Source organism: Volvox carteri, assembly GCF_000143455.1.
Source record: "Volvox carteri f. nagariensis unplaced genomic scaffold VOLCAscaffold_6, whole genome shotgun sequence".
NCBI lineage: Eukaryota > Viridiplantae > Chlorophyta > Chlorophyceae > Chlamydomonadales > Volvocaceae > Volvox > Volvox carteri.
This window is the reverse complement of record NW_003307549.1, coordinates 56679-82238: the sequence shown is the minus strand read 5'-3', so window position 1 is coordinate 82238 and position 25560 is coordinate 56679. Positions and strand designations below refer to the sequence as shown.

At 58.2% G+C, this 25560-nt stretch overlaps 2 protein-coding genes across 2 annotated transcripts; one reads left to right on the top strand and one right to left on the bottom strand.

Annotated features, from left to right (window-relative positions):
- Positions 1–5404: 5404 nt before the first annotated feature.
- Positions 5405–6509, bottom strand: VOLCADRAFT_116368 (uncharacterized protein; the record flags this gene model as incomplete). The annotated part of the gene is made up of 4 exons (XM_002947265.1): positions 5405–5598; positions 5668–5835; positions 6051–6201; positions 6414–6509. Coding segments are annotated over 4 exons (609 nt in total), but the record flags the coding sequence as incomplete, so codon positions are not given.
- Positions 6510–7159: 650 nt separating this feature from the next.
- VOLCADRAFT_116367 (uncharacterized protein) lies at positions 7160–23144 on the top strand (the record flags this gene model as incomplete). The annotated part of the gene is made up of 14 exons (XM_002947397.1): positions 7160–7459; positions 7631–9165; positions 9534–10179; positions 10620–10729; positions 11186–11298; positions 11631–11950; positions 12342–12437; positions 12830–15481; positions 15768–15941; positions 16023–16084; positions 16496–16667; positions 17811–18589; positions 21297–21544; positions 22849–23144. The coding sequence occupies 14 exons, from the start codon at positions 7160–7162 to the stop codon at positions 23142–23144; spliced, it is 7503 nt and encodes a 2500-aa protein (XP_002947443.1).
- Positions 23145–25560: the final 2416 nt, after the last annotated feature.

Below are 25560 nucleotides of genomic sequence, written 5' to 3'. Positions count from 1 at the left end.
ACCAAGCGCTATGCAAGGAAGGTGAGAGGTGGATGGGACACAAGCACGGCGAGCAGCAGACATTGTTGCAGGAAGGAATGCATACGAAATGCCCAGGACCGCAAGGGCCTTTGTACGGGAGGAAGTCCCGGCGACGTGCGCAGGAAACCAATGGTGGAAACACGACGCAACCGTATGTGAATCTGCGCCGCAAAGCCAAGGCGGAAAACCTAAGAGGCAGCAGTTGCCGGATAAGTGGTGCATTGTCGTATGTAAGCCGACACTGCTGGCGCCTACCCGATTAACGCCACGCAGCGCATATTCGTACAACACGCTTCTCGTGTCCCGCGCACCTGGCACAACGTGTCCAACGGCGGTGAGAACTGCACCTCGCCGTCCATCACGCCCAGCGTCACACGAAACAGCGGCGCGCACGTATGGCCGCGGGCAGAGCTCGCGCGGGAGGACGACGACGGCGAATTCCCTGTGTCGCTACCGTCCCCCGTTGACGGCCCCGGTGCGGACATGGGAGTCGGAGAGTACGGGGAATCGGGTGTCATCATCATCCGCTTGCCCCTATCGGCTCCAGCTTCGGCCTTGGAATGCACGCTGTCGGTAGCACTGCCAGGGCGGAAAGGCAGCGGCGCCTCTGCCAGCTGGCCTACCTCCATCGGTACGCCATCGTACAGGTGGGTGTCAATGCCGCCATAGCCGTACAGCTCGATGGCGGCAGCGTAGGTGCGCAGGTTTTGAATCATCCACATGCGGATCGAGTAAAACAGCGCCACATTGAGGGTGGAGGTGAGGCGAAAGAAGGGCACCGGGTCGAACGCCGCCTGTGCTGCAACGTGCTGTGCAATTGCCGCCGCCGGAGCGCCTGGCTGCTGCCGAAAGCCGCTACCGGCCATCGAAGAAGATGACCCAAGGGTTGGAAACGGTGGCCGCTGCCACGGCGCGCCCTGGGCGCCCCGCCAGCCAAAGCCGCCGCTGGAGGGCGCTCCACTGGCATGGGCACGCAACTTGCCATTTGCACGCTCGACGGCGGCGATTGCAGCCGCCGCGGCGGCTGCCACGGCAGCTTGCAGCGCCTCGTCAGCGGCGTCAGCGATAATATAGGCAAGTTGTTGGCAAACGCGTGTACGGATGTCGTGCACTTCCTCGGTACGTACACCTTCCTGGATGTTGAGAAATGTGATCAGATCAATGGAGTCGTCAGGTCGAAAGGGCCTCGCTTCGAAGACCGACGCGCCCAGCGTCGAGCCCACAGTTGCGGCGGGTGCAGGCCGCCGCCGCGACTCGATGTACGACTGGTGCTCCGCTGCCACCTTGTCGCGGCCCGCCAGGAAAGCAAACACATGTTGCACAGGCAATAACTGCATGCCGAAGATGTCCCGCGACTGTATATTGACCAAGTAAGACAACGCCTGCTGCAGCGCGCGCAGCGTCGGCGGCGCTGCCATTAGCGATAGCTCACTCATCGCCATAATGCCGTATGCTGTCACGCCTGGTGGCGGCGTGCCATCACCCGGCTGCTCGAACGCAGCCGGACATGGAACGAGCACGGACGGCGCCGCGGGACCGGCAGGGATGCCGTTGCTGGTGCTGGTTATGTGGTGCAGCTTCACATCGCTGCGGGTGCGGCCGGGCTGCAGCAGCGGCCGCTGAACCACAAGCAGCCCACCGTCGTCTTCGTCCGTGTTGGCCGTCCGGGAAATGTCCATGAGCAGTTCCTCGATGTGGTCGGGCATGCCCGAGCTGCCAAAGAGGCGGCCAAACAAAACTCGGAACACGTGATGGTTGTGCGCCTGCATGGAAGCACCAGATGACACGATAGCATACAAGGAAAACCATATGTGTATTCGCGATGGTCAAGTAACCATATCAGCGAAGGATGACCGCATAGCGGCGTCAAGGCAACCGGCGGGTGTGTTAGGAAGCAACATTCGCCTATATGTCCCAAAATCGCTTGCGCCTCATGATACAGAGGTACCTGCCATGGCAATTTGAAGATTTTCCTGGTCGGAAGGAGGCTAATCCCTTCCGAACAGCGCAAGAGGGAGGTCATGCGTGCGGCGGGAAGAAACCAGATGGAGAAGTTGAGATTTCGATCTGGCTGCCTTGCGGGACTAAGTCAGCGCGGGCCGTAGGTAAGGGGCTGTGCAACCGCTTGGGCGAGGCTAGCGGAGCAGGGCGGGCCAAGTTGGCACCGGATGGGGCTGGTGAGCGCACCAGTAAAGGTGCGGAGGGGGAAAGGGCCAGAGCAGAAGTTTCGGCGCGCCAAGAACGAGATTCGAGAATCCTGAATCTCTTGGGAGTGGCACGGGAAGGCGAGGCATGACAGGCGCAATGGCTCTCTGGTCCCCACGCGGTCCTGGGCCCCAAGGCGCCCTTTCCTAAGACAAAAACTCGGAAAACCAACCCACAATCGCGTACTCCACACGCGCCTCCTCCAGCCGCTTCCGGATCTGTTCTACCGGCTCATCCGTCGTAGCACGTCTCCAGGCGCGTTTGATGTAGCGCCATTGCAGCAATCGCCGACGAAGCGCGGGCCTGCAGCGGGGTGCAGTGCCGTGCGTGATGAGGGAGCAAGGCAGACCAGGAGAGGAGGGGGTTGCTGGCTGGGCGGGATATGGTTGACCGTGGGGAAAGTGCAGGGTCATCGGCATATTGGCATTGGCAAACGCGTCTTCGTTATACGCTAACATCTCAAACCCATCCCTCAAACCCATCCCGCAATGCTTCGCCGATCTTGATCTTGCCATATCTAGGTGCTACTCATCCTCGCTCATTCGGCATACCTCTTTCTCCAGTAGCCAAAAAGGCAAGTGTCCGCTGGGGCGAAACCAGCACCGTGCCAAACCAAGTAATTTAATCAGGCAGCGACTCACCTGACCCCTGGAGGCGGCCCTACCGCCTGCCGCTTGGTTCCAGCGCCCTGCATGATTGTCCCCGGCTGCCCTGCACTCGACAGCCGTGACGGCGACCCACGGGAAGAACCTCTGGATGTCGTAACGTTCCCAGCCGCCGCGCCGGCAGCATCTCCGCCATCGTGCTCATTTGCCATTGCTGATGATATCATGGCTGTGCCGCCGCCGCCGCCGGAGGTGCCCAGAACGGACCCACCACCGCCAGTGTTGCTGCCGCTGCCGCGCGACATTGCCCCCACGCTATGGTTGGAGCGGAATGAGATCGACTGTAATTGGGCTCTACCTGACGCAACGGAACGTGAGGTCCGGCTGAGGCGGCTGATAGTGGAGATGTTGCGGCTTAGTGGCCGCGTCAATTCGGCATCAAATCGGTCTGCGGTATCATTTCCCCCCTCATCGTCATCACCGCTGAGACCGCCATTGCCGTCGTCATCCGGATCGTCACCCCAGCCGCTTGAGTTACCCCCCGAAGACCGCATTCCGCGCGGCGCCCCCGCGACGGCAGCTGCGCCGTCACCAGAGCCGCTGAAGCGTCCGCCGCCGCCATCGCCAGAACCGCCGCCACCGTGGCCGGAGGAGCTGCCATCACCGGTGGCGGCGGCGCCGCTGCTGCCCAGCGTTAGGTCCCAGTAGTCCAGTCCAAGCCGCCGTACAATGCCCTCCACCATACCGTCCGTCAGCAGCGGTGCTGCCGACAGCGGTACGGAGTCGCGCGCGGCGTTGAACTCCAGCTGCTGCTGCAGGCGACGTTGGTGATCCAGGGCCGCGTTTCGGAGCTCCTGCAGCCCCGCCTCTGACTCGCCGTCAAAGATGATGTTGAAGCGTGATACAGTCTTGGTCTTGCCTACGGAGGACCAAAACACAGGCAGATAGGCAGGAGAGTCCCCAGGGAAGAAGCAACATGGCCTCAGAATTTAAGAGCTCTGAAACCATAACCGCAACTTAAGTGATGCTTTCCGTTTCATCCCGTGTACACGGCGTGTAATGTGTAATGTTTCACAGCAAAAAAGACAGAAAGATAAGACATGGATTGGACGGAGTGGACCGTCGCCAGCTGTTCGTGTCTTTGGTTCGATTCCGTGGCAAACCTCACAATCATGTTCGGCACGAGAACTGCCAGGCGTGCAGGGTCCCTTACTAGAGCAGTCGTCTGCGTCAGTGCCCGTTGCATTCTGGACATCCGGGGCGTCAGCGCGTTAATACAACGCTGGGTCCCCGTCCTTCTACCGTTTTTTTCCCTAAACGATTCCAGCCTTCCAATCACGGCTTTCCTACAGCGCCCGCGCAAGCCCGCCTCTGAAGGCTAACTCACGGATGTTCTCCCACTCGATAACAAACGCCGTGCCGTCGTCAGAAACAGCAGTCACGACGCACGGCTTCCATCTGAAAGTCCCGTCGGGATTGAACCACCGTGAACGAGCGCGTGCTCCCACGCCGCGGTTGATGTCGCCCATGCCCAGCACCCCTGTCTGATCCGCCATTAGCACCGCCGATAGCGCTACCGTCGAGCGCAGCATCTGCTGCTCCTCATATTTGGACATCATCGCCGGTGCGACAGCCGCTGCCGCCGCTACCAGCTCTGAGCGGTTGCTGGGGATGCAACTGCCGTCAGAGGACGCTTCCCGACTTAGTTGCGAAGCTGACCCACCGGCGGCAGCACTGCCGCCGGCAGCACCGCCGATATTGGTGATGCTAGAGGCAGCGCTTATGTGACCGGCGCTATGCCTGCTGCTACTAGCATGGCGGCCGCCGACGCCGACGCCGCCAGCAGCAGCGGCGACTGTGGACCGGGAAGAAGTGAAGCTGCTGCCGGTGGTTGGGGGCGTGGAGACAGGAGTCACCGGTGACACCGCACGCTGCTGCGGCAGCGGCGGTGAGGGCTGCGGTGATGCCGTCGCCGGTGATACGTGCAATGACAGGGAAGTCGGATCGCGCGGCTCCGCCATTAGGGCTCCAACCAGGCGGTTATCATTGCTGGGCTCCCAGGTGGTGAGGGAGCCGCTGCGGGGTGGCTGTGTTCCGCGTCGGGCGTGGAGATCCTGTAGCTGGGTGTTGATATACTGGTTCGCGTCATAGTCCTGCAAGAGAGTGAAGCCCCCCGGCCAGATGCACGCAAAGTTATGGCGAGCTGAGCACAATACAAAGCTGCAACACCGCTAGGCCCGTTCCCGTCCGCTGCTGTGCTGTGCTCATTACAGCTGCTTTTTTTCGGCCTCCGCCTTCCTCCTGGGCCCTGCGCCCGCCTCCCTTCCTTCCTTGGGCGGTCCAGTGTGGCAACCACACGTTCTGCATTCTCCGCATGCTTAGGCACAGCTCTAAATGTGAGATACTGTCTCCGCTCCCACAGCTTCAAAAATACCATACATCATCCGTTCATTCCCAGCCCGGACTCCATGATGGGGCTGGATGGGCTTGGTTACTCCCCAGAGCCAGGCCCACAACCCTGTGTCTGGCTGCCCGCGCATCCCCGCAAGGTCGCAAAACCCCCCCATCCTCACCCGCTCAAATAAGTACTCCGCTATCTGAGAATGCACCTCCGGGGACACTGTTTTCCAGAACGCTTCCGGCACCTCCGTCAGCCGCATCGGGCTGCTGCCCCATCCAAGGTTTGCAGCTACTGTCTGCATTAGCTCTGCCGGCTTCACGGACCCTCCATGGGCAGGATTTCTCAGGGATCCTCCCGTGGCCGCTGCTGAGGCGGTGGGAGCCGACGAGGGTTTGGGCGGAAGCGGTGCGAGGGCCGGACGGCCGCCTCCGCCACCGCTAACAGCGGCGGCAACTGCGCTGCCGGCAGGCGCAGCCGCCCCCCTCAATGGCAGCGGCTCCGGGATTGTGGCGGCAACAGTGGAGCGCCATGCCACCTCCACAGGGTTGGTGACTCGAAGGGCAGCGCGGCCGAAGGGGTCGAACGCCGGCGGTCCAGTCTCAGCTGAGATCATGGGAAGGGCAAAGGATGGTCGGAACAGCATGACGTCGGGGTAAACACGCAGTCTGACTGCTCCACAGTCCTGCACACAGCACCTGAGGCAACTGACGCGCGGCCATTCCAGCTGCGACCCCGAAAATTCTTATCGCTTCGCAAATCCGCAGAGCTGTCATGAGCTGTGTTATTCGTGTGAGTTGTCGCGCAGGGCCCACACCCACCTTTGCTTGGTGACCCAGTCCGGTGCTTGAGCAGCGCGCTAGGGCCAGGGTGCTGCCCCTGCTTCGGCCGCTCAAGGCCCCGGACAGCGCGCCCCTTGCCAACGGTTTCTTTCTGGACGGAAACAGCGTAAGCTAGCCCCCATGGCACTCCCTAGGGGCATGCATTGGAGGGGTAACGGCATACCGCGTGGACCTTACGATGCCGCAGAGCACATGCCGGCCACACGCCGTTATGTTGCCGGGCTTTTGACGAATAATGTCATGATGAAAGTCCCTTTATTTTTAGTGTACAATTTGCAAAGCACATTTGCGTCCCACATCGCCCAGGGAAGCAAGTCCATGTACCGTGAACACCTGGCTTACCTCCTGGACACCGCTTAATCCTTCCGCATAATCACCCTTCCCGAGAGCAGCGATGGTCCGCGCAAGCCGTTCCTTCGCATCTGTGCCCTCCGCCATCCTTGGACTGCCATTCAGCCTATCATAATTTCAAGAATTGATTCAACCAGTTTTGTTCATGTTATAATTGTTGACAGCAGGGCAATTTAAATATAGCAATCAATCCGCTTCTAGCATTTGGCTATCCTTATCAAGCTTCGGATCTAAGTGAACGCCAACTTTGGTACCTCTCGTAAGTATAACCAGATATGATTGAAACAAATTCTAGGTTTCAGGTCTGTGCCGAACCATCGAAATTACCGTACATGCAATAGACGTGGAACTCTTTTGCCGCCTGTCCAATCATACGTAACCAACGTTTTGCGTACTCACTGCTTAACCAATCACGTCGCAGTCATGGCATACTGTAAGGCCGCCCTTGCACATGCTGACAGAGACATCCTTCGAATGATGCCGATAATCCTCATCTGCTGCATGGTATAAGGAGCGTGTATGAGATGGTTTATCTAGGTTGAATTTCTGGTTCAGCTAGGTGTAGGCCTATTGTCTGAGCTTCTTGTCCGGACGGAGCTCGACACTCGCTTGCAGCCTTACGCCACACCTTGTTGGACCCATGTTTGGACCCAGATGTTAAACCATGACGCCAACGTTGCAAATGCGGGTGACATCGTGACATCGGACTGCGCATCCCGGCGGTAGCAGCACACACAATGCAGCCCACCCAGCCCCTTCCGGACCCTGTGGCCTCGCCATCGTCCATCGGGCGGTTCGGTTGCGGGCTCCGTGGCCTTATAAGTTCTCCCAACAGCACGATTAACCTTCAGCCGGACGGCTGCAGCAGCCGGCAAGGCTCCCCTCAGCGCTCCGCGGTCCTGGAGCCTGTGCTGCTTGGCACGGCACAGGCCGACGCAGCCATCAGCTATTTCACCTATGGATCAACTAAGGAGACCATGATCCGCAGCCCAGAGCTGCACCGCCACGTACTGAGCACCTCTGTCGACGCGGAGGCGGTACGGCAGGTGGCGCAGGCTTGCACAGTCTCCAACAACCTGCAGGGCCCTGTGGACTTGGCAGCTGCCGCAACACCCATGGCCAGCGGATCTAATGCACCCAACCGTTCGCCGTACCTCCAACCGCTGCCTGACCGAACTCGTGGCTCGCGGTCTCACGATCCACCTCAGCCCATGCCCGGCTTGCCTAGGCCACGGCAGCCATTGTCGTCGCTGCTGCACCCTGATGTACCTGGCAGCCCTGCCAGGGGAGTACGGCGCGGGCGTCGCCGTGGTGGCGATGGCGGTGGTGGCAGTCGCAGCGGGAGGTCCCCCTCTCCATCAGTGCGGTCCGTATATGAAAGCTCGCAGGCGACTATGACTAGCAACAGCAGGGGATCTAGCATAGTGAATGCCAGGCTGGAGCGAAGTTGTCCCAGTCTGCGCCCTGCCAGCCGGGGGAGCGCGCTGTCTGCTGTGTACGGGCAGGCCCCCGTCCCCAACGGATGCGCCGGCGCTGTAATAACGGATGGCGATGACGTTAGCGTCAGGACGTCCAGCAGCGGTGCTGGCAGCGGTGATGAGGGGCGAGGCGACGACAGCCAGTATGGCAGCGAGAGCCTCCGGTGCTACTACTCTCAGTACATGCCACCGCTGCATCTGCCGCCTTCGCTTCCAAGTACGAGAAATGGGGCAAGCGTTGCAGTGCCGCAGCCGCTGCAGGAAGACTGTGCTCGTACGGCTACAAGTGCTGCTGTCCATCAGCGACCACCTGACTTGCCGGTTGACAGGGGGTCAGCGAACGGTGCTGAGGCCTCCATGCCCGCGCCTGCGGATTCGGAGTCCCCAGGCGCTATAGAAAACGGGGACGCCTTGCTGCAAGGTCATCTCGAGCACCTTCTGAACCTCCATACGCAGGATCAAACTCGTCATCAACCGCAATCGCTGATGCCGAGGCAGCAGCAGCAGCGACTGCAACTGCAGCCAATGGGACCCTTGTCAAGCCCGAGTGAACAGCATCAACTGCAGCTGGAGTTGCAGCAGCTGCCCGACGACAGACCTCCTCTACCGGCCCTTGACATGCGCTCCATCCGTCCGCAACGTGCCGCCTCCGCCTCCTCCGCCTGCTCTGCCGCCTCGTCGATTACCCAAAACCCTGTCGCGGCAGCCCGGCTGCACACACGACTGTCTGAGATGTCGCTGACCTCCCGTGCCGCCGCCTGGCGTCGCAGTCTTGCGGCAGACGCCACATTTGGTGACACTGCCGGCCACAGCGCCTGGCGCTCCAGCCACCTGACACGGCCTATCGGTGCCCAGCTGAGCGGCACACTTGCGGAGTGGATACGGAGCAGCCACAGTGTCCATTCCGTGGTCCCTGATTCACAGACCAGAGCGCAGGCCAGCGGTCTGTGGCCCGAGTGTAAGCACACTAGGAACGGTGGCCGGGCCGGCAACGGCAATGGTGTCGCGGGCGTGCCAACAGCCAGGTCAGAGGGCGGCGGCGTCAGCTCGCGACCCGCGGCCGATGAGGACCTCGCAGCCATGTGGGGCCGGCCACGGCGGGGCCGGGGACACGTGCATGTGGATCCGGAGCTGGTACGACAATACACAGAACGGCCACCCAAGCTGTGCACGCCAAACAACGCCAGCCGCCCTGTCACCAGCTCGGACTTTGTGGCGTTCAAAAACCATACAGTCAATCGTGCTGGGACAGCCAACACGCTGAGGTATGAACTGACAGCTGACTGAACTGGCAGCTGCCCAGTTTCCCCCGTCGGGTGCGGGCATGCATGGGGGATTTATGGTGGCTTCGGTGTGTAGCACCTTTCGGTGGTGTGCTGTCTTTGTGGTTCGTGGCGAGGACTAGGCGCGCCATGGGACGGCAATGGCATGCCACGTTCATTGTTGGGCTCGTTACATCTCTCTGGATAACTCAACCGAGGTGTAACACACACACACACACATTAACGCTCCAAGCCCTGGCGCCACATATTGTCTATTCCACAACCCTAGCGCGATTTTGGCGGCAACCCTGCGGGTGGGACTCCTGTGTGGCACCTCGCATAATCCACCCTCCTTTGCGGGGCCCATGCAGGACCGTGCTTGGAAGCAACGCGCCGGCTGGCGGCAGCGGCAGTTCCGGCAGTAGCGGTGCCACAGCCGCGGCAGAGGCACGAGGTGTCACACCGCTGACGACTTTGCTCGGCCCCGCCTGGGTGCCCGCCGTGCTTAGGCCCCGCTCGCCACGCGTAGGCGTTGGCGGAATTCTCACAGGCAGTACTTCCGTACCGGGGCTACACGTGCCGCTGGAGTTGGATCCCCCTCTGCGGCTGCCGCCAAGTGGCGGCGGCGGCGCCACCACTGGCGCGTCTTCCCCAACGGCACACTCAAACCTGTTCCGTCGCAGTCTGGAGTTTTCCGATGGTATCTCGTCGCTTGGATCCCCTGGCGCCGCCGCCGCCACCGCTGCGGCGGCAGCTGCAGGTGACCGTACCGGCACGCCGCTGACGGTGTCAACCTTTGGCGCGGCGTCGTCACTACCTGCTCCGGTACAAGCGGTTACAGTGCCACGGACGGGGCCCCCACCGCACGTGCGATGCGGTGCCGGTGAGCTGACGCTTGACGTGAACACGTGGCTGACGCCACCGACGGCACCGTCAGGGGAGCTTTGCGGCCTGTTTAACAGTGATGACGGGGAGAGCGTGGCGCTACTCAGCCGCGTTGTGAAGGGCGTGGTGCAGGTGAGAGGGAGCCTGAGGGCCGGCGGCGAGCCAAGTAGGGGAGAGCCGCGGCGGGCAGGCCTCGGAATTTTGTCCGGCGGGGCTGTCAGCTAGGGCCGTTAGGGCTGCACACTTAGGCCAGGGGAGGGCTGGGGATATGAGTAGAGACGGGGCCGGTCTCACCATCGCCGCGTCTGTAACCCCAGCTAGAGCTGCTGCCGTAGCGTCTTTTTTGTCCCCGACCGTGCCGCCGCACTTGCACCACACGGAGTTGCGTCTGCACATTCACTCACCAGCGCCGCTTGCTGATCCAACCCTCGCCAAGCTGCGTTCCAACTCCACTACACCAGCGGCGGTGCCCATGGTCGTCACCTCTGGAAGCATAGGGAACGGCATCACGAACGTAGTCCGCTCTGTTTCAACTACCTTACCCTGCTTCCTGCCTGGGGACCCGAGTGCAGTGCGACCTGGGTTGGGCGGAGGTGTCTGAGTCCCTCATGTTCATGAGTACAGTCACGGTGCCCAACGCAGTGCTGCGCTTCCCGGTGCCGCACCGGGCAATCCTGCAGAGGTGAGATGGATGGATGCATGTTGGGGGAGTAGATGAGCGGATGCATATTTGCTGATGGGTGTTGGGGTGGGCTATGACAGGCGTGGGCGTGGCGGCGAAGGGAGGTGGGAATGCGCCGCTGCCTTGGGGGCGGATGCCGGGCCTGCGGGGGTTAGTTAGTGCCAATTGTGGAAATACCATACCAGTGTGTTGTTTGCCAGGAGCGCGAGCTGCGTTCTTCTACCGCTTCATTGGAGGTCTCCGCTTGGACCTTCACTGGGCAGAAACCACAACATATTTAGCCTCTTAGGACCATTATGGTAGTTCGTTAAATTTGAACAGTCGGACGTGAAGCTTCTACAGCCGTGCACTCAGGATACTGAAGATCCGAACCGCAGCCAGTCCAGTTCGCCGACTTCTCCTACATGCACCATTGCTTTTACGACGCATGGCGTGCTTGCGGGCACGGTCTTGTAGGTTCGCGGCGACGATCGGTGGTACGACATTGATCGCGGAGGCAGTGGCCCGCAGCAGCGGCGGCAGTGGATTTGAGCTGGAGGAGGACGAGGAAGATGATGACCCGGGACCCGGTGGGTGGTGCTTGAGCCTTATTGGAGGGGAAAAGAGGTTCCATGTAGCTTTGTTCGTGAGCTTGCCTAGGTAATGACCTCGCGCGGCGACACCGGCTGTCCGGACCTATCCATGAAGGATGGAGAGCTAAAACAAAACCCTTGGTCTTGAAACTGTGCGGCCTTGTTGAAATACCAGCCCCACAGAAATGCCATCCTCCCTGTCACGCCCCGTCACCGGGCTTTGGCCTAAAAATACGTCGACACCCAATACTTAACATTCCATTTCCTTTTTCCATTCTTTAATGCCATTATCTGACCTTATCACCATCACCACTTACCTCCGATCGCAGGCAAGGTGTTTAACAAGGGCTTCGGTCGCCGCAACCATCAGCCCGGCCCCGGCGGACGTGCGCCCATGTTGCGCGTGCCGCTGGGCAAGGTCCGCGGCGACATCTTTATCACCATCTCCTACATTGTGCAGCTAGAGAGCTCCGGAAACACGCTGTCACTGACGCACGTGTGCAACTGGACCCCCGCGCGCATGGGCTGGCACCTGGCCAGCAGGGAGCAGCTCATGAGCTCTGATGGCAGCTGGGTTAATAACGCACCCAACAACCGTCGCTCGAAGCACAAGGCATCGGACCTGTACGACCTGAGCTTTGAATTAGAGGTAAGTGCCGGGCTGTGGGCACGGTGTACCATGACGGCAGCGGTGACTTGACGCGATTTAGGGCATGAGAATGTTGGGGACCAGCGGAAAGGAGCAAACACAAGATGAGTCGTTAATGAAAGGTATGGGAATGAGTGTATGGTAGGCGGGGTTACCCTCGCGAGGGAGGGCTGTGGGAATTATGTGGGGAGAGGTTACCCCTGGTTCGCACCCTCTTACGCACCAGACACTGTAAACCTAGTTGAGCTTAAGTGCGAGCCATCACGTTTGCCTATGTCTCCATCCGTACTGAAGGGCAGAGATGTGCAATGCCGTGCTGCGTAACGTTCGCCTGCATCGAGCATGTATGTAACTATCGGTCAGTTACCCACTACCAACTTATTTTGTGCAGATCTTGAGCCACCGCGGGCTAAACCTGGTTTCGGGGCCGCGCCATATGACCATCAAGCCCAATTATGATGCGCTGCTTATTCAGGGCTACACGCAGGTGGTTGGGGGGTGGTGGTGACTTGGGCGTATACCCTCTTGCGAGAGTATACACGGAAAGGACGGGAAAAAGCTAGGGCGACCCTTACCATTGGGCCACTATAGACTGATGCCACAGCCTCCGCGCCCACCATACGATGCCACCTGCAACCTCCATGAGTGATTCGGATGCATCCAGGCACTGCACCAATCGTGCCCATACCTTGGCAGTTGAAAATGAAGCAGGACATCCAAGACCTGCAACTACTTACTGGACTCATCTTTCGATAAGACCACAACCAACCCTTAGGTTATGTATTCACATGTTCATGTATGTTTTGGGGCTCGGCCGTTCCCCTTTATTCGAGTTCATGACATGGCCCAAAGCTCATTTGTTGTCTGTTGTCTCAACAGGTGTGGCGCCCTCGCCACATGACTACCGTCACCTTTGAGCTAGCGCTCACGGTGCCATTGCGCTCCTTTGCAATCCTCCACGATGCCTGGCGCGCCGGGCCTGATGCCAACCCGGAGCCTCCCGGAAGCAGCATCAGGCGATCTACCAATGCTTCATATCCCGATGGCAGCGGTGGCGGCTCGACCGGCGGTGACGGCACCGCCGGCGGTGCGTCGACGCCACCACCGCAGGCCTCTACTAGCCTTCGCCTCATTGTGCCGACTGACATGGCGCACCTTGCCCCCGGCGCCGAGAATGGCAAGAGCACCATTACTCTGCGCTCTGCACCACCAGCAGGGGCCTTGAACCTGGAGCCACGGCCGTTATCCACGCGGCATTGTGCAGCTGTGACATTTGTGCCAGGCTCCCACTTCAGCCCTGCGGAGCTGGAAGATGTGCTGGGCCCGGAGGTGGCACCAGGGCCGCGTGCGCAGGCGGCAGCCATCAGGGCTGGGCTACCCGGTGGCCCCGGGGCGCTGCCGGTGGAGCTATGGGTAGTAGTGGACTGTTGCGGGCCTGCTGGTATCGCAGCACATGTGATGCAGATGCTACAGACACTGCAGGTGCTGCTGCGCAGCTTGCCGGTGGCAGAGGGTTGTGCCGGCAGCAGCAGCAGTGGAGCCGCAACCACCTCCATGGGCGGCGGCAGTGGCGGTACAACAGGGATTCCAATAGGCGCCGCTGCTGGGAGTGGCAGCTCCGTGGGAGGGAGCACGGCGACAGGTACAGGCGGTGCCCCGGCGTCTGCCTCTGTTGCCGCAGCGACCCTGTTCAACTTGGTCATTTGCCCTGCGGCACCGCTAGTGCTTGACCCGGACGATGAGGAGGCGGTGCTGGCGACGCTTCCACCGGAGCTGGCCAGCTTGCACCTGGCCTCGCGGCAGCAGCAGCACCAGCAACTTCTGCTAATGCGGCAGCGCCAGCAGCAGCAGGGGTTGCTACAGCCTGGTGTCACAGCTGGGGAAAATGATGATGCCCCGCCTACACCGCTTCTGGTGCAACAGGACCCCCAGCAACAGCAACAGCAGCTGCAGCGGGAGGCGCCACTGAACCAGCACACCCTGCTGCAGCAGCAGCAGCAGCACCTCATGCTGCATCAAGATGACGTGATGGCGCTGCCTCCACTGTGGCTTTTCCCTGGCGGCTCACGGCCAGTCAATGCAGAGACCGTGTCCACGGCATTAGGCTGGGTGGAGCAGTTGCTGACGGATGTCGTAGCGTTGGCAGCGTGGGCGCAGCCCGTATCAACACTTCACGACCTACTGGCTGATGTGGCTTGGTCGCCACGGTCGTCCACCTGCCGCCGTACTGCCGTCGTACTATGCCAGCAGGTCCCACAGGCGAGTAGTGTCACCAACGGTGACAGCTGCATTGGGCACGCAGCAGCGGGCCAAGGGAGCAGTGGCAGCAGTGGCGGTGTAGCGAAATCAGCAACGATGCGGCGGACTGGAGGGGGCGGCAGCAGCCGTCTGACGAGCAAGCACCTGAATGCTGTCAACCAGGCTGGAAAAGGGGCCAGCGGTGGCGGTGGGTGCGGCAGTAGAGCCGCCAGCGCACGCTTGCGCCTCAAGCTGGAATCCGAGCCAGGTAGCCGGGCCAATAGTCGGCCCGCCAGCCAGGCCAATAGTCGGCCCGCCAGCCAGGCTAATAGTCGGCCCTCGAGTCGGTGTCTCAGCCGGCCAACCAGTCGCACCGCCAGCCGCCCAGCGAGTCCGACTCGTTCCCACAGCCCTGCAACCTCTGCTAGCCGGCCTTCCAGCCCCAAGGGTGCCGTTCCTCGTCGCGGCCTCAACTTCGGGGATTTGCCAGCACAGGGATACGCCAAGGCAGCCGCGGCGGCCGTGGCTGCTGCAGCACCGACGTCCCAGGTATTGGGTGGCCATCATGAAGACAGCGGGAGGGGGTTCGACGGCAGCATCACTGCAGCGGGCTGGGACTCTGCGCCCAGTGCGAACGCCGAGTTTGTCGGCACTGTCGGGGAAGCCACCAACGTCAACCAGCAACCCGTCACCGTGCACGCCTATGCGGGAGCTACTGAGCCGTATCGTCCCAGGTCCTCACTGGCTCGAGGAGGTGGACAGGGCCGACAGGGCGGGAGCGGGGCAGACGGCGTCCGATGGTCTAACGGCATTGTCAGCAACCCGCGTAGCCGTCGTGGTGGTGGGGGCAGTGGCGGTGAAACAGACCTGAGCGATAGCGACCCCGAGGCCCCGTTGGGCCGGCCACGTGCTACCGGACCATCACCGCTACGTGGTGGTGGTGGCGCTGGCGGCTTTGCCACCGCTGCAGCTGATGGCACTGGCACTGGAACCAGTGGCGACGATGATGAGGAACTGTCGACGGGAAACCCAGCAGTGGAGCCGCCTGACGTCGGATTTCCCGTATTCGTTGTCGTACATGAGTTGCCGCATCCACCCAGCAACGCAATGCTGGCGGCGGGGCTGGGTGCGGCAGCTGCCTTCGGCTCCAACGGCACCAGCTACATGCTCGCGTACCAGCTATACCAGAAGCACATTGAAGCGCTTCTGTACCGTCAGGCTCGTGATGAGGTTGGACAGCTACCGCTATCATACTTTGAACGACTGGCGGAACTCCACGGTGGCTTCGTGCAGGTGTGAATTGGGGATGCATGGTGCTGACAAGCTTCTGGCCAGCATCACCCTTTGCCACTGCTGAAAACTGAGAACTACAACTGCACACGTGGTTCAGATGAACACCTGCCTTCGCGTTGTTCCTGTATGTTGGCATGTCTAGTCCAGAAGCCACACCCCTGGTCTACATTTTCTTGGCCTACTCCCGGCTCCCAATGCGCCTGGCGTCAGCGTGGTGGTAGCTCTCAATTCCGTTCAGCTTTATGGCTTTATGGCAACCCTCGCTCATACATGTTTGCCACCGCAGGTTGTGTCGTCCGCCCTGGAGCTAAGTCCTGCTTTGGTGCTAGCTACCTCCTGTGCCGTTAATGGCCGCTACCTGCGCCAGCTGCGCCTGGTGGCCCGCGGGTCGGTCATCCGTGAGCAGTTCCCCGCGAAGTTGCCGCCGGCATTGCCGCTAAGCGAGCCACTAACGCTGCTGGTCCGTATGAGCCGCATGCAGCCCGGAGCAGTGCTGGAGTTGCAGGGTGTATGGCCCAACGGCCGACCCGCGCACATGGAGGTGTCAGTGGATCCCCGTCTCAGGGCGAGTGGACAGCTTTTGCCGGTGTTATGCGCACTCAGGTGGGTCACGTGCCAGGCGATGTTGACTTGGACACCTCTCTGTGATAATTGTGACAGGGCAATATGGTCGATGTTTTCCTGTTGCTTGGCTGCGGCTGGTTTAATATCTGAATGGGAAGTGGCAAAAGGAAGTTGGCTGTGGCGGGTTCTTAATCTCAGGGGACGTCCTCCGTCCTGTGAAACGCTGACCCTGTGTCTGCCATACCTACCTTAGAAACATGTCAAACCCGACTCATCAGCATCTTTTCTCCCTCCCTGCCGCCGTTCGCGGCTTGTCAATCCTACGATCATCCGTGGCCCCAGTGAAACTTCCTCTCTGCTTAAGGATATGCCGTTCACCATGTCACGAGTCTCCGTGGCCGGGGGCACCACGGGGAGCACGTCCAGTGGCACCACCGGTGTTACCTCCAGGAGCCCCACACAGATGATCCCGAGCGGCTCAGGTGCCGCTGAGGCTGCTGTAACCGCAGCGGTCGGCTGGCCGCCAGTGCGGGTGACCCCACAGCAACGGGTCCTGAAGCGGAAGGCGACGCGCAAAGCCCTGGCGTTCAACCTTGTCACGCCTTTCACGTCCATGGCACTGGTGCGTGCGTGTATGTGTGCTCTATGTGCGCGTGCGAGTGTGCATGTGCGTATTAATATTTGGGTGACCGGGCCTGATGCTGGCCAAGGGTTGCTACTGCGCCTGAACTGTTCATAAGGGCAGATGCCCCTGCCTCAAAAGAAAGACCGGGGCGACTGTTATACCACGGCTTCAGAAACCCGGACCCCCTCCGAAAGGGTGCTATTTAGGACGGGTGTGCGGGGCGCTATCCCCTCTTGCTAAACATAAGATAACGTTCACCCCATAACTGTGACTAGGTCTCGCCCCCATACACGGCATACAGGCATGCAATAGCAGGCTAGCGAACATGGCTGATGTTCAGTAATAGGTGGCAGTGCCATACCGATTACACCCCTACACCAAGGAAGATTGCCATTGTTGCAAGTGTGCTCATGGGGTTAATAACCTTCCCCCGTGTATGTGGTGTACTGGGTAAAGTAATATGGTAAAGTAATATGATCTTATGCATGCGGGCAACATGTCTGTTTTTGATCTGAGCCGTGATGAGGGAAATGCCAGTGGTGTGGTACACGAGAACTTTACCGAAGCGAGCTCTGAAACTACAAACGCAGCTTGAATTTTTCAAGTAGATGTCGAATAAAGGAGTAACATTATGAACCCGTAGAATAACCAGTGTTGTAGCGGCGAAGGGTGACTAGGTGGCGGGCGGCTAGGAGTCACTAAAGGCAACGAGGCCACCTACGTAAAGTCCCCGACAAATGAACTTAGGGTTTCCTATCTTAAGCTAGCGGACAAAGCGGAGGGTTGTGCTACCACAGCGTTTGCGATGCTACGACAAGCAGGGTGCCCTATCATGTATTTGTGGGTGGGTGTCCATGAGGGTAGGTTTTTTGTCATAATACTCATTTTTGTTGGTGTGTTTGGTAAGGGATCGACTGAACAGGCCACGTAGAGATCATCTACCTGTGGTTGGGTGACTTGTTGCCGAAGTGGAGGGGGATCAAGTGTAAAGATACATAAGAGCCGGAGTGTAAGTAGACTGTGGTCTGGGTGTCTGATGAGCTGCGGAGGCAGAACTCAGCCCCCGGTCGTTATGCTTGACGTCTTACCATCTGACACGTGTCGCAGCTCAGCCCCTGCCCCCGTCACCCTACCCTCCAGGTATCCATGACGCTTATTAGCAACCGGGGGCTGACAGTACAGACCCTGCAAACCACTCAGGGCCGTACAGGAGACCAACGCCATGCCTTCGTGTGGCCTGCACCTGTCATGGGTGTGCTGACTGCCACCACCAAGGATGCTGCGACGCAAAACAACGGTGCCGCGTCCCCGTTCCATACCTCTGCCACGTTTGCGGCTGGTGCAGCGGCGGCAGTGCAGGGGCAACTGGGGCAAGGACCGTCGGGTCAAGTCCCTGTGCAGCCAGGGCAACTGGATCTGCCGCCGGAGCTGTTCGCGATGATGTCAGGGTCCGTGTCGATGACGTCGGATGCACTGGTGAATATGGTTAGCAGTGCAGCTGGTGGCGGCGGCAGTGGATATTCTGCTACCGCAGCTGTGGATCCGGTCATGGTGCCAGCAACTGCCACATCCGTGGCATCAGCTGCCTCTGTCGTTCCCACCAATGCTGGTTTAGCAGAGCCTAGGGTTGAAGTCCCCATTCCGCTAGTTGCACCAACGGCTGAGTCAGAGTTCACTGCGACCTCAGTGGCACACCTACCCGGCTCAGAGCAGCAGGAGCAGCAGCAGTACGAGGCTGCTGCTGCTGGCCCTTGCGGCCCAGTCACTGCGACCACCGCTGGTGGCAGCATATCAGCGGCAATGCTGGAGCTGTCAGCTCGGCCAGCAGCCATGGCCGGCAGCACCCAGGCGACATGGAGGCCAAGTGTGCTGGGACTGGGCCCAGTTGCGGCTATTAGCCCCGACGTGACGCTTGTCAGGTGAGATATGCCACTGTGTACAGGTATGGGTGTGTAGTATGCTGAAGACGACACAACCATGAGATGGTGGTATCGAAAGATACCGATAGATGCAAGTGTTTGTAGTACCGTACCGCTATGGCCGATTGGTGATTTCTGGATTGGTGAAAGTAAAAAACGCTTCTAGAATTAATCTTTCCAACACCGGAATTGGTGATACGGTTTGGTGTTACCCCGTCCACTTTTTCCCATTGCCACCGAATTGGTGAAAGCCGCCAACCGGACTGCCCCCCGTTCACTGTGGGCCCTCCGAGGCGCCCCAGGCCCACATCAACCAATCTGCAGTCGCATGTAAACGTTTCTAGATGCACGCCGTCGCATACAGCATCGCGCGCGCGCGCAGCAAAGTGACCCTTAAACTCATGCACAGTTTGTCTAGCCGTACAGGGATTGGTGATGGCCGCCGCTCAATCCCAGCCCGGATTATCCTTTGCTACTGGATTGGTGATTTTCACCAATCCGGTGTCACCAATCGGCCATAGCGGTACGGTAAGTAGTCATCGGTGACTACACTTGGGCCTCGCGCCGACACGGGCGGCGCGACGTCCAGATGCCGGAACTCCTCTTGATCGGTCAGATGAACCAGGGGCGTGGGTCCCAGCTTTACTCGGGTAAAGCCCCCGCCCATACGCTGGTATGGACTTCCGCAACGGTGCGGCATTTAGATGGCGAACTCGGCTATCGGTAGTCGCATGTAAACTAATATCATATTAGTTAGGCCCGTAAGCATCGACCGGACGAGCTAACTGACGACAGTTAGGCTACGGATCCGCAGAAAGCTTACAGGATACAACAGGGTGCAATCCAAGATACTGCTGCGACTGTTGGCTTTACCAAACCTTAATGTGTATCGACTTTGGTTGGGCATGCATGTAGCATTATCTTAGTAGTCGTCATCATCTTTTGCTTAAAACTATGCCTCATGCTTGTATGATATCCTAAGGACCATACTCAACGTATAAGATGCTAGAGTTTGGCACTACTGGTAACGCCCCCGGGAGATCCTGGGATCGATATCCGTGAGGGTCAAAAATCTTTCCGATGGTGGAAGGTATTGCGCCCCTAGTTGATGGACGGTGGTGACCTGGGATAAAGTTAACCTGCGAGCCGACAAGGAATGGAGTTGGGCCGCTGTCCACCCGGCAGATTCCGTTGTATGCTGGTGGTGGGTGCGGAACCTAAGCGATCCACTGAGAAGTTGACTAGGGTAACTGGATGAGGGTGCCCCGAAATACCGAGGAAGGCAGGGTTTCACAGGGTAGCTGCCACGGGCGAAGATATACCCCCCTGTTTCACACATCATACAGGTGGTCACCTGCATATGATCCTTTATATATGATACCTTATTGTCCACAGGCGGCATGTACATCGTCTATCCAAATGGATGTAGCTTTTTGCATGCCTGCAAAGCCATATGTACCTCACCACATGTTTGCCAGGATAAAGTACAAGCGAGAGACGTAAAATTTAGCGGCACTTCGCGCAGAAATTACACAATGTCGTCTACAGCCGACCTAGTTTGATTTTTAATATATTTGTTATAGCTGGTAACACAGTTTGACATAAGCGATCTACAAATAAGCCCAAAATATGTAACCAATACCTTGGGAGGCCCTTTAAGCGGCCAGCTACTCAGGTTAACAGTCATCTGACGACCCCGGCAAAGTCCAAGAAGTGAACATCGAGTTAGACGACTGTCATTGAACGGAAAACCGTGTGAGAACGTGGCTGTGGTCGTCCGGGAAACTTATTGGTGGCTAGGCGCCCACCCACAGACCGAGGGTAGGCGATCGCCTAGCCTCGCGGAGGTAGGCACAGGCTGGAACATGTGGCTGTAAGGGCCCGAGACGGATCACTTCAAACGGGGAGGAATGTAGAAGCTGGTACACAGTACGGCATACATAACAAATACAAATACGCGCGAAGCGCTTGAGCAGCTTCTCGGGTGGCCTTTTCAGCGGCCAGCTACTACACTATTAGACGATACACAATCCAAACAACAGACGTAGGCCACTTCGGGGCGCATCCACGCCTATCGCCTCTTTCTTTGTGAGCTTTTTGTTGCCCGATGGTTTGAGCATCACTCGCGGCGATTCATTCCTGGGGAGTCCCTGCATTGCCCATCATTTTGGGGCAACCAACAGAATCGGCCAGATCTGGCGAGGGCTCCACTCCTGGTTGGCTCGCAGGTTACTTCACTAACCATATAACGGCAAACGGGCCCACTAACGTACCTTAGTTCTTTTCATGGTCCACAATTCTTAGTGTGTGTTCCAAAGATCCTGTGTGTGCACCTGAAATGGCTCATGGCTAAAGACTGATTTGTGCCCACTGAGCCACCTTAGCTCATACCAGCCACCACCTTTCCATATGCTCTCATTCTCCACCTCGCCTGCATCCTGTCGCTGTCTGCCTACGCATATTCTAAAACCTCCAACATCTACCGCCTGCCTGGCAGCTGCACCGCCAGTCCTCCCTTCGCTGAGGACCATTCATCTATCGCTCTGGAACTCCGCGACCTCCCACCTGCAAATGGCACAGAAAACACCACTGGGCCACAACCCATCTCCCTTCCCTCTGAACCCAGCGGCCCAGCATTGTCTGCGGTGTTGGCTTCAACCCTCTCCCCCTCCTCGTCCCTCACCCTGCAACCTGCCGCCACCAGCAGCTCTTCACGGCCAATGCTTCCTCAATCCATGCCACCGTCATCGTCATCATCACCGTTTCCATCTCCAAAGATTTCTGCTGGGCCATACACACCTCCCATGTCGGCGGGCGGCATTGCTGAGGCGCACCAGCTGACGGTACTGGGGCGGCTGGCGGCTATGCAGGCAGCAGATGGCAGCTGGCCTGCAGTCCCAGAGTTAGAGGAGTTAGTGGTCAGCAATGGGCGAAACCTGATGGTGCCAGTACTGGGTGAGTATATTATACTGTGTTAGGAACAGTGTTTTACCATTACAAACCCCCGGAAAAGGCATTCCTTAAGGAGGAGAATTTGTGTTGTAAAGTCATATGTTCGAATATGGGTTGGGTCACTGGGGGCTTTGGGAGTACAGTTTAAATTTACCTTGGTAGGGTCCCCGTCTGCGGACCCCTAGGGGTCACAGGCCTGTGACCCCTTCCCCGGTTAGTCGCCCTGTGCCTAGGCGGGTAAGTGCACAGCCCTGCAATGTGTGCCAATGATACTTGAGAGGATGCCTGAAAGGCAGGTAGGTAACATCCAACCACATTTCTATATATGGACGATTTCAGGAGATTTAGGACATGGACAGCAGCGGCCAGGAGAACTTCATTGCCCTAGTTGCACATATTCATGTGTTTTAAAACGAATTTGGGATGAAATGTGGTATCCTAATGGCTTGCAGGGGTGATGGTTTATGTGTTGGTATGCATGTGTGCTTTGGGGCGTGGGGTGACCATGCAGGGTACGGACAACAGGTTAAGGATTTTGTAGTAAATAGTACGGCACACAAATCCTCACGCTAAGGCCCTCTGCTAGCATCTATTGAGGCGTTTTCGGCGGCCAGCTACTAGTAGCTGGCCGCCGAAAAGGCCTCAATAGATTATAGTACTATGATTTTAGTACTATAATTGATATCCAGACCTCGCACATGTTTGCAATCCTGACGACTTCAGATTGACCCTATAGAGTGTTAGCTAACACTCTATAACAAATATTGTGGCGGATGAACAGGTCAACTATGCCGATCCTCTGCACGAACATCGTGACAGGATCTGTAGCTGTGATTGACAAGGAAGACTGTGTGCCTGAAAAGACGGCTATGAGCTGGATGACGTGAATTGAGAACCCACTGCCCGAGGATAGGAGATGGAAGACACAGGCTGATATGGCTGTAAGGCCCCCGAGACAGATCCCTTCAGCGGGGAAGGAATGTATTAGCTGTAGTACAGTACAGCATACACATCGTCTGTAAACACACACTGAGGCGCTCTGCCAGCATCTTAAGAGGCCCCTTCAGCGGCCAGATACTACAGATTTGCTCCTCCAGAGTGCTTTGCAGCCTTTAAACAAACCCAAAATATCCGTTCGTCCGGTATTGCACCTCTGCCAATTAAATACCCCGCCGTCACACTTGTTTATGCAGTTGTAAGTTGGACAAGCAATTCTAATGCAGCCATTTCATGGCCGAGCATGAACCCCAACCCCAATCTCATCCTCTTCAGGACCCGCCCCCACAACCCCATACCTCACCCGACAGGTGGCCCCAAGCCATCCACCCAGGCTGAGAGGGTGGCAGCTGAGGTGCGGGAGGGGCGACGACGCGAGGCGCTAGCAGTGCTTCGTGGACAAGCGCTGCATGGTGCTGTGTCTGGACCCTGTTGGAGCACTGTGCTGTCATTGGCACTGCTGCAAGCAAAGTATGGCCAACAGCGGCTGGCATGGATACCGCTTGAGGCCAAGGCCTTCTCGTGGCTGGATCACAAATGGCCACCAGTGTCAGTGTGTGGCATGACAGCTCCTGCAGCAATCATGCGCATTTCCGCATTGCTGTGATTTGGTTATATTATTGGTCTTCGTTGTGGTACAGGTTTTTAAGATGTTGTAATGGTGATAGTGTTGGTGTTGCTGGTACTGGCAGCGGTAATAATAATGGTGATGCATGCATGGTAATTGTTGTATCCACTTCCACTGTTTAGGTGGTAGTGAAACTACCGATTAGTGAATGAAGGGAGGCTAAATGCCTCAGCGGTAATGACGACTTGTACAGCAATCTGTATGATCCGAGAATGTAGTCGTCAACGCGAATTATCACCTATCGGTGCAATCGTAACCCAAGTGGGTATACCAGTGACAAGTGTCACGATTATAGCAATAGCGCTATAACCCAGTATCACGCGTGATAAAAGATAGGCAAGTGCCCAATGGTTAACCAAGAGCGAAGATAATGCCAAGTGGTGAAGTGCCAGAGTCTCGGGGAAATTCCGAAGGTAAATATGCAAGTATGCCACAACAACTATCCCCCCTCTGGACGCAGCGTCCTCGCAGCGTTAGTGTCACGAGCCTTGACTGCTTGAAGTTCGGGGCGAAGGTCGGGCGTAAAGTTCTCTGGCTCCCAGCTATTATGTTCATTGGAATACCCGGTCCATTTGACGAGGTACTCGTGCACCAGCCCCTTACGGCATCTTCCTAGACGGCGGGTAGCATCCAACCACAACGAAAATATTTGAATTGGATGTGATGGTCTTGCTTGCAGCCCAAGCTTGTTGGAGGCCTTAATGTAGGACACTTCTCACGATTGAGCTTATTAAGACACTCTCATGAAATCTTTTTGGCAAAACACAAAACACTCACCTGTCCAGGCAGGCTAGTTGAGTAGGGCCTCGGGCCTTACACAGCTGGAAGAGCAAACAGCCAAGCCTATCAGTGGCCGCGCGGCCCAACCGGCCAGCAGGCCGCCCGTAGCGACGGGGGCCGCGCGGCCGACCGCAGCGCTACACATTAGGCCGCCGACGGCCCGGCACGCACCGCGAAAGGGCGCCAGCGCCCAACACCAAAACCCAACCTCGGCACGACAGCACTGCTGACTCTAAGTAACAGAGGCACTGCAGCACCCGCGCGCCCCAAAGACCTTCGCACCGGACAAAGCCCGACCGACCAGAAACGACCAGGCACCAACCCCGTGGGGTGTGCCCCCTCACCCCGGTTGCGGGCGCCTCAGCCCCGCCCCCTGAACCACCCCCCTTCCCGCGCGCGTGCTGTCTCCCCCTGCCACCATGCTGAGGGGGGGGAGGGGCGCCTCTCAGGAGCCCGCCGACGCCAGGCCGAGCCGATCAGTGCTGCATCTGGGGCAAGACTGGGGATAGCGAAAAAAGGAGGCAAGGGGCTGACAAGGACAGGGCGGGTGGGGAGCAAGTACAGCCTGTCACGCTGACTATTTGGACAAGGCTGTATGCACTTCTGTGTGAAGGCAGAATGACTTCACCAGGAGAGCAGCAAGGTTTAAGTCGCCACTGCGACCCAGTTGTACGACAGTACCACAGAACCAGCCTTAGAGGCTCCGGTCGCTTCGCTCCGTCGCATCTAAGCCAACAATTCTGTGTTATTGTCTCCCTTAACTGGTTCTGGTGGCTGTGGATTGGCTGACCCGATGGTGCTGAACGGTGTGGTTTGGACGATTTTGGCGAGAATTGCACCTCTGCCTCGGGCCTTACACAGCAGACCGAAGAGACATTTGCTCACTGGCGAGGCCCAGGCTGCGGGAGACGGAGAGTTTCGCCTCCCCGTCGCGCCGCGTGTAGTGCTGCACCATGGCGTCGCTGCGCCACCGGCCGTGCGGCTTGCGCAAGTCCGCAGGCACACCGCGATCGGCGGCAGTGCTATTTCCTCCTATGCGCATGGAATGCGCAGTGATGCGGCGGGTGATCCCCGCCGCTTGCAGGGTCTTGTTGAGCCGGTGGCAGAAGGCGGGGTACGACAGGGAGTGGATCGGCTGGGCCATCGTGCCTCTTATACTACTACAATACTACTACAATACTACTACAATATTACTACGATACTATTACGATACTACTTCGATACTACGGCAATACTACTACAATACCACTACAATACCACTACAATACCACTACAATACCACTACAATACTACTACAATATCACTACGATACTATTACGATACTACTTCGATACTACGGCAATACTACTACAATACCACTACAATACCACTACAATACCGCTACAATGCGAATATGGTGTGTCAGGACACAAGCTCCAAACATCCTGTTGTGTAATTCTGCCTTAGTGGTACACCTGCGAAGTGGAGGGCCTATGGCTTAATGGGTAAAGCGCCGGTCTACGGAACCGGAGATTCCAGGTTCGATCCCTGGTAGGCTCGAAGGAATTACCTGGTGTGCGAAGCAATTCTGAGAGGTAGTGCATGTCTCGCACATTTTGGACGTGCACAGGTGAGG